Source organism: Prionailurus bengalensis, chromosome E1 (assembly GCF_016509475.1).
Source record: "Prionailurus bengalensis isolate Pbe53 chromosome E1, Fcat_Pben_1.1_paternal_pri, whole genome shotgun sequence".
NCBI classification, from domain to species: Eukaryota; Metazoa; Chordata; class Mammalia; order Carnivora; family Felidae; genus Prionailurus; species Prionailurus bengalensis.
In genome coordinates, this window is record NC_057347.1 from 48,366,058 (window position 1) to 48,379,704 (window position 13,647).

Below are 13,647 nucleotides of genomic sequence, written 5' to 3' on the forward strand. Positions count from 1 at the left end.
AGTTGCACTGGAAAAAATAATCTTCAAAGTCATTTTTTTTTTTTTTTTTTTTTTTTTTGCTTCTTACAGGATGCAATTTGGAATCATTGGTAAAAGGGAAAACTGTTCTCAGGAGCAGACGTTTCTCTTTTTCAAATGGTGAAAGTTTTCACTTCTACCTCATTACTTTGATAGAAATTAAAATGGATCTTTCATTGAAATGAATATCATCTATTTACTTAAATTAAGACAGATATTTTATTTATATTAAGAGAGAAGCTTCCTGCATATTAGTGGAGCTCAATGTCTTTGTCGTGATTTATACTGAGTGAGGTCTTCTTTGATATTTAGCTTACTATTAGCAAGTGTGGTGGGACCAGAAGCTAGATGGAAGATTTCTTCACTTCCCCATACCTGTTATTTAATATATGACAATGTTTTCTATTTGTAGATCAGGATAGAAATTATAAGGTAAGATGTGCCTTACTGCACAAGGCTTTATTCTAACAGTATTCAAATTTTTTTTTAACATTTATTTTTTTTTAATTAATTTTTTTTTTTTACATTTATTTATTTTTGAGAGACAGAGAGAGACAGCGTAAGCAGGGGAGGGGCAGAGAGAGAGAGAGGGAGACACAGAATCCGAAGCAGGCTCCAGGCTCTGAGCCGTCCGCACAGAGCCTGACGCGGGGCTTGAACTCATGGATCATGAGATCATGGCCTAGGCTGAAGTCAGAGGCTTAACCGACTGAGCCACCCAGGCGCCCCTAACAGTATTTTAAATATGGTCTGTGATATATACCTGATTATAGGTAAAGTTTATGACTTTGATTTATATGGCTGTAAGCTAGTTACAAAGTAAATGGCTAAACTTGGTAGGTAAGAATGAAATGATAGAGAAAATATTTGCCCTATTAAATTGAAAGTGTTTACATTAACTAATGGCTCCTGTGGATATTTGGGCAAAAAGTGTAAAACAGCTGACTTTCAACATTCAGCCACTGGTCGTATGTTTTGTAACAGGTGTTAGCAAAACTTTTCTTTTGGCTAAGTAATGGTACGTAATTTTAGATTCTATGAGAAATGAATTTGTAAAGTTTTCAAATAGTGTCCAATGTACTTTCTTTCGTGTTTATGGAGCACGTAACTGACTGTTACGTGACCAAGCAAAGTGAACCTTTGAAAAATTGTAATCCTGATAGGAAGTAGCCCTTTTCAAGTTCTTTTAGGAGGCTTAAAAATGAAAGAGTAACACAGGATACACTAACCACTGTAGTCCCTGGATAGTGCGGAAGTAGCTCTTGTGCCGTCTAACCCCAAACACCTACAAGGGGACAGTATTCATCGACCACGGTGGCCTTTGCCTCTGAGCCTGGTCTCAGAATCCTTTTAACAGAGCCTCCTAGGCAGCCCCCTTCAGTCATTTGGGTCTGTCGCACCAGAGACAATGTCCACTGAACATCTGTGACAAAATGTTTATGGCAAATATCCATCGCATTTGCCAACCTAGGGCTAGGACATGGTACCCGATATACTTTGTATGACTTTGTGTTGTTCTCATATGTTGCGTTAGTGTTCAGATATTTGAATTTTTAAACAAAATAGTCAATGTTCGTATCAGGGAAACCCTAGTCAAGTCTTCCTCCTCCTTCTTGGGCAGGGTACTATAAGGAGGATGAAAACACACCAGACCAAATTAAAATTCTCTCCTGCCATCAGAGTGCTCAGTCTTTTGTGCGGTGATGTCTCATGAATCAGTCTTCAGTATTAATATCCGGTTATTAATCACTGTTGTCTAGGAGCTAATATTAACGGTAAGTGGCAAAGAAACAAAACATTTAGGCCTTCGAATTTGGCAACCGGTTAACATTACAGTCGTTTCATTTTAACAACGTGTAAGAAAAATGGAGGACGGCAAGATACTCCGGTTCCTGTTGAATAGTCACCTAAAGCAAACCGCTTAAAGGAAAGCTTTTTAAAAAGTTCCAGAAACCTGTACCCACATCGCTGTAAAACGCAGTGACCAGGAGCTACATCTGGCACGCAGCACCACCTCCAATGGCTTTGCTCTCATGCAGGGCCTCACACACCTTGGGGCCGAGTGTTAAACCCTGGGGTCATTAAAATAGTGGCTCCACCTGTGAAACAGACGTGTGGAAAGGGGTTTCAGTGGCAAAGCTGCCTTGTTTAGCACGGGGGCGGGGGGTGTGTGTGGATTTGGTCTTCTTCAGGCACAAGGCTGTGTGGTGGGTATGAAGAGGTAGACGCACGTCGTATACAATGAAAAATTAGGGGAAGGTGGATGTGGAATATCTTCTTCCAGCTTGTATGCAGAGACCATCCAAACTGGGGTGGGGGGAGGGGGACTCAAAACTAAATACGCATTGCCACATTTCTTTTTTTTTACAAAGGGACAGGAGGATCCTGCTGAAGTGGAAACTGGGTGACACTTCTCAGTATTTCTGCATTAAAGCTCTGAGAAAGTTTTCAGTATTTGTGGAGAAAGTTTGGTATTTTGATATCTTGTATCACATGTATCACATGTGTGCTCTTATTGGAAAGCCTGAAAGTTACTGTGTCTTAGAGGGGTTTTTAAGCTCAGATCTGAGTAAGTCAAAAAACTCAAACTACTGTTTGTCCACGTCTTAAAAGACAGTAGCATCATTGTTTGGATTCCGCGCTCCTCCCCAACCCGTCATGATGTTTTCCTAAAATTTGATTTGTGGGGGTTAAGCATCCGACTCTTGATTTGGGCTCAGGTCATGATCTCACAATTTGTGCGATCAAGTCCCGTGTCGGGCTCTGCACTGACAGTGGGGAGCCCACGTGGGATTTTTCTCTCTCCCTCTCTCTCTGTCTTGCACCCTGCTCGTGCTCTCTCTCGCTCTCAAAATAAATAAGTAAACAAAAAACAATTGGATTTGTGTGAGTTAACTCACTCCCCCCCCCCCCCCCCAGCATTCTTTGGCGTTGCAGTTAAAGGAGATGATGTTTATACGTGTGTAAACTTTCGCATTTAGGGAAGATGAACCAAGTTGATCTTATTTGTGATGTCTCAGTCTGCTCAGGCCGCTGTAACAGAATATCGCCGACTAGATAGTTTATAAGCAACAGAAGTTTATTTCTCACAGTTCTGGAGGTTGGGAAATTCAAGACCAAGGCACCAGGATGGTGGTGTTCTGACGAGGGCCCTTTTCTTGGTTCGGGGCTGGCGTCCTCTCCCTGCGTCCTCACCTGGTGAAGGGGTCATGGGATCTCTCTGGAACCTCGTTTAGAAGAGCATTCATTTCCTTTAAGGGGACACATTCAGACCCTAAAGTATGGCACCTGGAAAATCAGGAAAGCAGAAGAGTAGCCTGCAGCACGAGCTCAGGGTCAGACGGCCGGGACCGGTCCTGGCTTGATCCGTTACTAAATGTGGTATCTCAGAACTACTCCCTAAGCCTCAGTTTCCTGTTCTCTAAAACTAAGGGTATAATAATACTTTGATACACGTTTGCTTTGAGAATAAAGGAGAGAAGAGATGTAAAAATATTTTGCACCGGGCCCAGCACGAGTCAGAACTCCGTATTAGCCATCATGAACTTTCATGCATTTATAACCGAAAGCCTTTATTTTTTACCCTGTGTGACTCTGCAGAGATTTCTCTTGTGTTTTGAGCCCCTGTGACCATAGAACTTGAGTTCAAGACGTAAAGAGGTGAGATGGTGATCAGTAGGCACGTGTCCTGCAGGGCGGTGGCACAATCTCAGGCCACCAAGTGGCTGCGTTGCACCTGTCACCCCACAGGTGAACTGCTATGCATGCATATTAGAGATATCTCTAATGGTATGTGGCTTTTTAAAAATTGAGATATAACTCACATACTATAAAATTCATCCTTGTGAAGTGCAAATCTCAGCAGAGTTCAGTATATTCCTAAGGAGGTGCAACCATCGCCACTATCTAATTCTGGGACGTTTTGATCACCAGAAAAGACACCCTATATACGTTAGCAGTCACTCTTCGTTCCCCCTGCCCACTCCCTTCCATTCCCCCCCCCCCCCCAGCTGCTGGCCATCTCTAATCTACTTCCTGTCTGTAAGCACTTAGCTATTCTGGGTATTTCACATAAATGGAATTGTACAATATGTCGCCTCTTGTCCCTGGCGTCCCGTGTTCAAGGTTCCTCCATGTAGCATGTGTCAGAACCTCAGTGTGTTTGTTTTTTAATTTTTTTAATGTTTATTTATTTCTGAGAGAAAGAGAGGGAAACAGAGTGTGAGTGGGGGAAGGGGTAGAGAGAGAGAGGGAGACACAGAATCCAAAGCAGACTCTGGGCTCTGAGCTATGAGCACCCAGCCCGACGTGGGGCTTGAACCCATGCACCGTGAGATCATGACCTGTGCCAAAGTCAGACGCTTAACCGACTGAGCCACCCAGGTGCCCCAGAACTTCAGTGTTTTTTAAGGCTGAATAATATTGCATTGTACACCTTGAACATCTTGTTCTTGTTTATCCATCCATCAGCTGATGGAGCTAAGTGGTTTTAAACGGGTTTTGTTTTTAAGGAAATCTTTGGAAGCAGTTTGAGAGACATCTTTGAGACTAGTCATCAGAACACTCTGTCTCTTTTTCTGGAGACAAAGTATCGTATTGTCAACTTTTGAAAGGGAAGTTTTATAGAATTTGGATCAAAAACTTGCAATCTGAATGTTATTTTAGAGAGGGTGAAATACTGCCCTTTCATTCAAGCCTTGTTCTTTTATTTTACATTTCAACTCTGAAGCTTTTCTGGACTTTTCTAGGGAGAAAGAGGAGCAGCTGACTCGTGTGACTGAAGTTCAGAGGTCGCAGGCCCAGCAGGCGGATGCTGCCCTGGAAGAGTTTAAGCGGCAGGTGGAACTGAACTCAGAGAAAGTCTACGCCGAAATGAAAGAGCAGGTGAGGAGGCTGCTGTGGCATCTTTTTTGAAAGTCACTCTCTCAGTGGGAAGGTACATTCTGATCTTTATATGACAGAAACATATTTACTTCTAACCAAAGTTTTATCAAAATTAGCCATACTATTGGGTCACAGGTTCAGAATGAAAAAGGGACAGTAGCCCTGGCAGAGGAGGACACCCACCTCCCCCCGGAGCCTGGAAAGAAGAGGTGGTCCCTCGCGGCCAAGAAGGAGGGCCCTGGCGGGGAGGGCTTGGCCGGCGGGCTTCCCCCGGCTCCCTGCAGAACGTGTGACGTGAGGAAGCCACAGCACGTAGCTCTGGCGTGCCTCTCCGTGCTCCCCGGGCCACCGGGTGGCCGCTGACCAGCAAACCTTGGTGGCAGTGTGTGGAAGGAGGAGGGTGGACACCCACCTGGGGCTCTGCAGGCAAGGAGATGGGCCCAGCTTCCTCCTTCAGGAGTCCTTGATTCGCCTTCAAGCAAAACCACAATAGTCATTTAAAGGCGTAGCTATAGGGGCACCTGGGTGGCTCAGTTGGTCAAGCCTCTGACTCTCAGTCTCGGCTCAGGTCACAATCTCACGGTTCGCGAGTTCAAGCCCTGCATGGAGCTCTGTGCTGATAGTACAGAGCCTGCTTCTCTCTCTCCCTCTCTCCCTGCCCCTCCCCTGCTCACTCTGTTTCTCTCAAAATAAGTACATGAAGTTAAAGTCGTAGCTACAAATGTGGCAATGGCAAGAGTGTGTCTCGTGGATCCGCCTACAAGTAAAACCCCATGACCCACCAGTGGTGCAGGGGCTCAGGTTAACCGTGTCTGTGCTCGTCCGTGTTCCGTAAGTAGTGTTGTATTTGTCAGTTACAGCAAGTTGTTGGCAACTGACATTTCAGGACAGAGGCCGTCTCCAGTTCTTGCACAGGTGAAGTGGAACGCTTTTTAGTTTTGAGAGAAAATAAAAAATTTGAAAAGGAAACAGGGAGCAAACCCCTAGGTGCCCCTCATGAAGAATCAACCATTGTTAACACGGTGTTTATTTAAACTGCAACCCTACAGATGAAGTTTTCATTTGCTTTGTTATTTGTATCTAGTCACATTACTCCCTCCTTTCCACTTCTGAGAAAACCACTGTCATTAATTTAGTGTGTATTATTTCAGTCTCTTTTATATTTTTATGTGCATATGTAATGTTCATGTATCTTATATGTATATGTTACGTCTATACATATTACATGCATCTAAAAATTTTTGTGCATCTACTTCTTAAAAGTTAGGTAAATACTACAGATTTCACGTATGCCTTATTTGCTCTTTTATATTTTATTGTTTGTGTTTTTTTGGTTTTTTGTAACTGGCTGCTTGGAGTTTATTTTCCACTTGGTGCAAGGCTGCTCTTTTATATTTAATTTTACGTATCCCTGCCCTGTCCATGCTGATTTAGTGCAGTCCTTTTAACACTGAATGTATTTTAGCCTATGAATGTAGCACATTTCATTTATCAGCTCCTCTATCCAAGGGTATTTGGTTTATTTTCTTCAGGTTTTCTTCATTCTAAAAAATGGTGCAGTCGTGTTTGTGATCTCCTTTTCAGTGGGAGTTCACTTCCTCAGGAGCCCCAAGCACATATGGGGTGGTGGAAACATCCCTATGGAAGGATCTCTATGAGCCCTGTAGTGTTGACTAGTTTGGAACTGTGCTTTCTTGTTGTATTTTCTTGATTCGGATTTCCACTCCTATTGAGTTGTGTGAATCTGGGTTTTGAGAATGGGGCTCTGAGATCCCATTCTTCCATTTTCCCCCTCACTGCCTAGGGCAGAAGCTGGATTCCTGCAGAGTGATTGTGCCAGAAGGTGGAGACCAGACCCTGCTGCTTAGATGTCCATCTTCCAGCTCCCTGCTAGGAACAGGGCCCAGTCCCTAGAATGTGTATTTGGTCCAAGTATGCAATGGAGCTACAGAGGAAATTCTCTGATCAGCTTGACACTTAAGGAATACAGAAAATACTGAAGGAGGGGGCCCCTGGCAAGAAGGTTTAAGTATAGAGTCGAGAAGGCTAAAAATGAGGCATTTGAAATTGCTGGGACTGACAGTGCAAGTTCTGAGGAAGGCTGTCATGAGACCATGACAGGTACCTTTGGCTCACTCTTCCACTTGGAGCTGATGATGTAATATTAGCAGGTCATGGTACTCACGGGTAAGAAGGAGAACAAACAAGCAAACAGCATGGAACTTGTGAAAGCATTCTGTAGAACAGGAAAAAAGACATTTGTATTCAGCAGTTACAGAATAAAAGCATACTTCTGAAAATGATCTATGGTGGAATTCTGAAAAAAAATATCAGAAAAGTAGTATCTTTGTATAAGAAGACATGATCTCTAAGAAAGAGGCCACACATATTAAGTAAAATTAATGCAATGAAACCTGGATACATTCTGGGAAAAAAAATGCACCTCAAAAATAAAAATGAAAATCCCACAAGTTTCTAGACAGGATGAAACTGGCAAGGAAATTAGAAAAATAATGGATAATGTTTCAGAGTTTTGAAGGAGGAAGGTTGTGACCCAGTTTTATACAAAACCAAAGAGTTTTTCACTTGCAAAATCAACAGAAAAACATATTCTTAGTAAGAGCTCATAAAATGTATACTGCTTGTTTCTTTTCTGGAAAAAATTATGTGAACAGATCAACCAATCCAGAGATGAAGCCAAAGACATTGCACACATGGGGAAACCATCATATTTAAGGATGAGTAGGGAACAATGGAATCCAGCAAAATAAAAACAAGTTTAACTAATTGTTACAACTCTGATTGTAAGAAAGAATGCTCGTGTTTATTGAGTTTTGAAAAAGAAGGTATATAAAGTGGCCAATACAAATTTAATAACAACGTAAAAACAATTTAGTAGGCTAAAATTCTTGGCCATGGAAAGGGGAGACTCAAAAGATCTTAAAATCAGAGAAATGCAGATTAAAATAGTTTTGGAATGTATAAGCTTAGGCATAAATCAAATCAACAAGGTGTTACACTTTCATAAAAATCTCGAGGAGATAAAGGCAAAACTTGAGATGTTGCCAACGGAACAGAAGTAGAAACAGAACGAGATGTCCAAAATGAGACAGAGTATGTAACTGTCATAATAAATATTAATAGGTTAATTTTTTAGTAAAATAAGATATTGGCTAGTTGACTTAAATCCATGTGTATGCTGTTTATAAAAGATACAACTAGTTTACACAAAAATTATATTAGATTATAAAAATATATCACTTGTATTCAGAAGAAAAGAATATAATACTATCATAATAAAGTTAATAAACTAGATGAATGGATATATTTTTGCATGCTAAAGGCAAGAGTATTCAAATATGAAAAAATGTTAGGAATGCATGGAGAATTAAATAGCATTGGGGAGCTTTCATATAGTTTTCTCCATCTAAGATCAGGGGGCGAAAACAAAACAAATAGGAGGTCTAAATAACAGTTTATACAATACCCGTATTTCTACTTTCTACCCTTTAAATATGACCTGTTAAAGTCCTACTCCCTTGGAACAGTTATAAAACTTAGTAGACCATAAAGAGACACTCAGTATGTTTCTAAAACTTGATATGACAGCACATATTTTTTTTTACCACAATGCAATAAAATCAGAAATTAATCGCAATTAAAGTTGCTACATTCCACTTCACCAAAATTAAAAACTTTTGCTCTTTGAAAGACACCATTAAAAAACAGCAAAAGGAAGTAAGACAAGCCAGAGAATGGGAGAAAAGATTTACAAATATTTCCGAGAACTTGTATCTAGAGTATAAAAGAAATCTTACAACTCAGTAATTAGAAGACAAACAACCCAGTTAAAAATAGGCAAAATTTTGGACACCTCACAGAAGAAGATATACAAATGACTAATAAGCACATGAAAAGATGTTCAATAGGTCATCATTCATCAGGGAAATTAAAATCAAATGAAACGCCACTATACATGCTCATGAGAATGGTTAAAATTATAAAGATTGCAGGGGTGCCTGGGTGGCTCAGTCGGTTAAGCGTCTGACTTCAGCTCAGGTCATGATCTCTTGGTTCGTGGGTTCGAGCCCCACATCGGGCCCTGTGCTGACAGCTCCGAGCCTGGAGCCTGCTTTGGATTCTGTGTCTCCCTCTCTCTCTGCCCCTCCCTGGCTCACACTCTGTCTCTCTCTCTCTCTCTCTCTCTCTCTCTCTCTCTCAAAAATAAATAAACATTTTTTAAAAAAACTATAAAGATTGGTTGATAATGCTGCATGTTGGTGAAGATGCTATTAGATGGAGCTGTCACATGCTGCCTATGCAAAAAGTGTCAATTTCTTAAGATGTTAAACATTCAGTGACCATCTATCACTCATTCCATTCTATGTGCTTAACCAAGAGAAATGAAGACATATCCAGACAAAGTCTTGTACACAAATGTTGATAGCGGTTTTATTCACAAAAGCCTCTAACTTGAACAGCCCAAATGTTCCTCCGAAGTTGAAAGAACAATCAACATGCAGTATATACAACCGAATACTACTCAGCAATATAAAGGAATGAATGCTTACTGATGCTTACGACAACATGGATGAGTCTCAAGATGCTCGTCAAGTTTTTGTTAGTATACTCTCTGAGTAAGGTTGGAATTTCCCCGATGATCTTGAGGTTCTCGTTTTAGCAGATTATCAACCTAGTTTGTTTCAGAGCAAAAGTCCTGTCTCTTCTTCTGTGGGCGGGTTTCAGTTTCAGTGAAGTTCCAAAGCTGCTCTGCTGCTTTGGGTCTGTTTTGATTGTGCCAGTCAGGAGGGAGTCTGAGATTTGGGTGGTATTTAAATCACTCCACCCAGTAATCACTCCATGCAGGCACTCGTGGGACATTCCCCAGGGTAGACCATATGCTTGGACACAAAACAATTCTCAATAAATGTGAAAGGATTAAAGTCATGCAAAATGTGTTCAATGATAATAAACTAGAAATAAACAACAAGAAGAAATCTGGGAAGTCCCCACATATTTCGAGATTAAATAACATAAACAACTCATGGGTCAACGAAGATATTACAAGGAAAATGAGGAAATATTTTGAACTGAATTAAAACAAAAACATGGGCATATCAAAATTTATGGAATGCAGCTAAAGCAGTACTTAGAGAAAAGTTTATAGCTTTAAATGTCTATACCCCAAAAGAAAGTTCTCAAATCAGTAGCCTAAACTTCATCTTAAGAAACCAGAAAAAGAGGGGGCACCTGAATGGCTCAGTTGGTTGTGTCTGACTCTTGATTTCAGCTCAGGTTATGATATCGCAGTTCTTGAGATCAAGCCCTGCATGGGGCTCTGGGCTGACAGTGTGGAGCCTGCTTGGGATCCTCTCTCTCCTCTGTCTCTGCTCCTCCCCTGCTCACACATGCTCTCTCTCTCTCAAAATAAAACAAATAATGTTAAAAAAAAAAAAAAAAAGAAGAAGAAGAAGAAAGAAAGAAACCAGAAAAAGAAAAGCTTCTACCTGAGCAAGCAGAAGAAAGGAAATAGAAAATATCTTTATATTTTTTGGGGCGCCTGGGTGGCGCAGTCGGTTAAGCGTCCAACTTCAGCCAGGTCACGATCTCGCGGTCCGTGAGTTCGAGCCCCGCGTCGGGCTCTGGGCTGATGGCTCAGAGCCTGGAGCCTGTTTCCGATTCTGTGTCTCCCTCTCTCTCTGCCCCTCCCCCGTTCATGCTCTGTCTCTCTCTGTCCCCCAAAAAATAAATAAACGTTGAAAAAAAAATTTTTTTAATAAAAAAAAAAGAAAATATCTTTATATTTTTTTAGAAAACAAAGAAGTAGAAAGCAAAAAAAAAAAAAAAAAAAAAGGGAGAAAATTCATGACGCCCAAAGTTGTTTTTTTTAAAAGATCAACGAAACTGACAAATCTTTAGCATGGGTAATGGGGAAAAAAGTGAGAAGAAGCAAATTAGCAAGGTTGGGAATAAAAGAGGAGAGGATAGCATTACTGATCCTGTAGAAAATGAAAGAACTACAAGGTGATATTTTATAAACTTATGCCAACAAATTACAAAACTCAGGTGAAATGGACAAATTCATGGAAAGACCCAAAGACCCAAATTACTAAAACTGTCTCAAGAAGAGATAGAAAATCTGAATTGTGCAATAATAAAGATATTTAATTTACAATTAAAAATCTTTTCACAGAGAAAAGCCCAGGACCACCAGGTGGCTTCACTGGTGATTTCCATCAAATATTAAGGAAAAAATAATTTTGAGTTCTTTGAACACTTTCAGAAAATTGAGGAGGAAGGAACACTTTCCAGTTCATTCTATAAAGCCAGGATTACTCTAATATCAAAGCCAAAGACACTGTAAGGAAACTACACAATAAATCTGTCATGATTACAGACACAAAGATCTTTAATGATATTTTAGTAAATGGAATCTAGAAACATGTAAAAATGATTATACACCACAACCAAGTGGGATTTATTCCAGGAATCCCAGGTGGTGGTAGCATTTGAAAATTAATTGGTGTCATGCCACATATTAATAAAGGAGAAAACAACATGATCATCTTAGTAGAGGCAGAAGAAGCATTTGAAAAAGTTTGTTCAATATCACTCATGATTTAAAAAAAAAATACTCGGCAAATTAAGACCAGAAGCAAACGTACTTAACCTAATAAAGGTCATTTATGAAAACTCTATGACTTGTATACTTCATGTTGGAAGGCTTAATGCTTTTCCTCCTAAGAACAAGGAAACCATGCCTGCTTTTGCCACTTCCATTCGACATTGTATTGGAGATTCTAGCCAGCACACAAAGGGGAAAGAAAAAGGAAAGGGAAGGGGAGGGGAGGGGAGGTAAGGAAACAGAAGGAAAAAGAGAGAGAGAGAGAAAGAAAGAAAAGAAAGAAAGAAAAGGGAAAGGAAGAATAAAAATTGGAAAGGAAGTATGATGACACAATCATTCCGTATGGTCAAAATCCATTAAAAAAAGACAAGAACTAATCAATGATTTAAATAAATTTTCAGGATACGAGGTCAATATACAAAATTTAGCCATACTTCTATGCACTAGCAATGAAACATCTGCAAATGAAATTAAGACAACAGTTTAATCCAGAGTCATGAGAATGTTTTCAAATTGACATATATATTTTTTAAGATGAAAAAGAAGTCTCAGAGTTTTGTGGCAGAACTGAAAGCCCTGGAGACAAAGTCCTCTCGGGAACCAATAAATTAAGAACCCTACCTAGCAGCGGGGGCGCCTGGTTAGCTCATTTGGTTAAGTGTCCAACTCTTGATTTCGGCTCAGGTTATGATCTCATGGCTCGTGAGATAGAGGGATCGAAGCCCTGTGTCAGGCTCTGTGCTGACAGCCTGGAGCCTGCTTGGGATTCTCTCTCTCCTGCTCTCTCTTCCCCTCCCCTACTCATGCTCTCTCTCTCTCTCTCTCTCTCAAAATAAATAAATGATTTTTAAAAAACAATAAAACAACCATTAAAAAAAAAAAAAAAAGAACCCTATCTAGCCACAATGTAAGACTGCCATAAAATAAGGAAAGCCAGGGCTGGACGATAGTATTCATGGAACTGATTCTGGAACCACCCTTAATTGTTCCTCCCTCATATGTCTGACTGTTCTGTTATGTGCCTGGTTCATGGTCTGTCTGCTGTTTTACTTCACCAGTCCTGCCAGACCCATTTGACTCTCCCACTTCTGGATGTTGAGTTAATGTGTTTCTGTCTTCTAGGTATCACATCCATCTCTGTGGACTGGTTACATGATCCCATGAAGGACCCGACTGGGGTCATGCCCCTGAGATTCTTTTCTTCCTCCACATATCCTAGTCCCGTGTCCTGTCTTTGTGAGTAGTCCTCACCAGGTCTGATTTGCCCAGTGGCGCTCGGTTTAGGCTCCTTGAAAAATAACAGTGATGGCAACCGATGAACAGGAAATTCTTTTGATTGTCTTCTGTGGAAGAAATATATTCTTCAGTGGTTTCCATCATATATAGCTTTCTTTGCCAGGTGCAGTTGAGTTTCTGAACTAGAGAAAGCACCTTTGGTGTGAGTATAATAATAACAACATTTGTAACAGAATCTGAAGAGCTAGGCTCGTTCACAAAGCAAATAATTCTTACATGGCAAATTTCAACAAATGCCAAGTAAAGTTGGTTGGTTTAAGTATCTAACTCTTGATCTCAGCTCAGGTCATGATCTCACAGTTTGTGAGATCGAGCCCTGCTTCGGGCTCTGTGTTACCAGCTGAGAGACTGCTTGGGATTCTCTCTCTCCCTCTCTGTGCCCCTCCCCTGCCTGAGTTTTCTCTCTCTCTCTCTCTCTCTCTCTCTCTCTCTCTCTCTCTCTCTCAACCTAAGTAAATAAATAAACGTTAAAAAACCCAAATGCTAAATAAAATATATATGACAAAACATGGTAAATTAGAAGTCTTCTATTCCATATTTTCAGTTGATTAAAAAGTGTGCCTCTGATCTAGCTCAAATTCTAAAAAAATCATTCAGCAGATTCATTATTTGGAGAATCGTCGTGTTTTCACAATTGTTCCATAGTCTATATTTTCACTAGTCTTTCTTTTCTGTTATTGTTTTGAACTGCTCTTTTCTCTTCTTACTAAAATCTTTTGTGTAAAAGCCAGCAGAGCTCAGGGCATCTTTTTCCATTTGGAAACTGCTGCAGATAGCAGACAATGGGAATTTGAATTAAAAAAAAGAAAAGCTTTGAGTTTGTT

General features: G+C 40.4%; 1 protein-coding gene across 7 annotated transcripts in view; it reads left to right on the forward strand.

Moving 5' to 3' along the window:
• CEP112 (centrosomal protein 112) overlaps positions 1–13,647 on the forward strand; it is a 427,630-nt gene that overhangs the window by 163,251 nt on the left and 250,732 nt on the right. For all 7 annotated transcript variants that reach the window (XR_006297953.1, XM_043585075.1, XM_043585077.1 and 4 more), the window contains one exon: positions 4,767–4,902. Coding sequence is in view for 6 of the 7 variants with exons in the window: in XM_043585075.1 (XP_043441010.1) it covers positions 4,767–4,902 (136 nt within the window). In the remaining variant the exon portion in view is untranslated. The remainder of the gene's footprint in view (positions 1–4,766; positions 4,903–13,647) is intronic.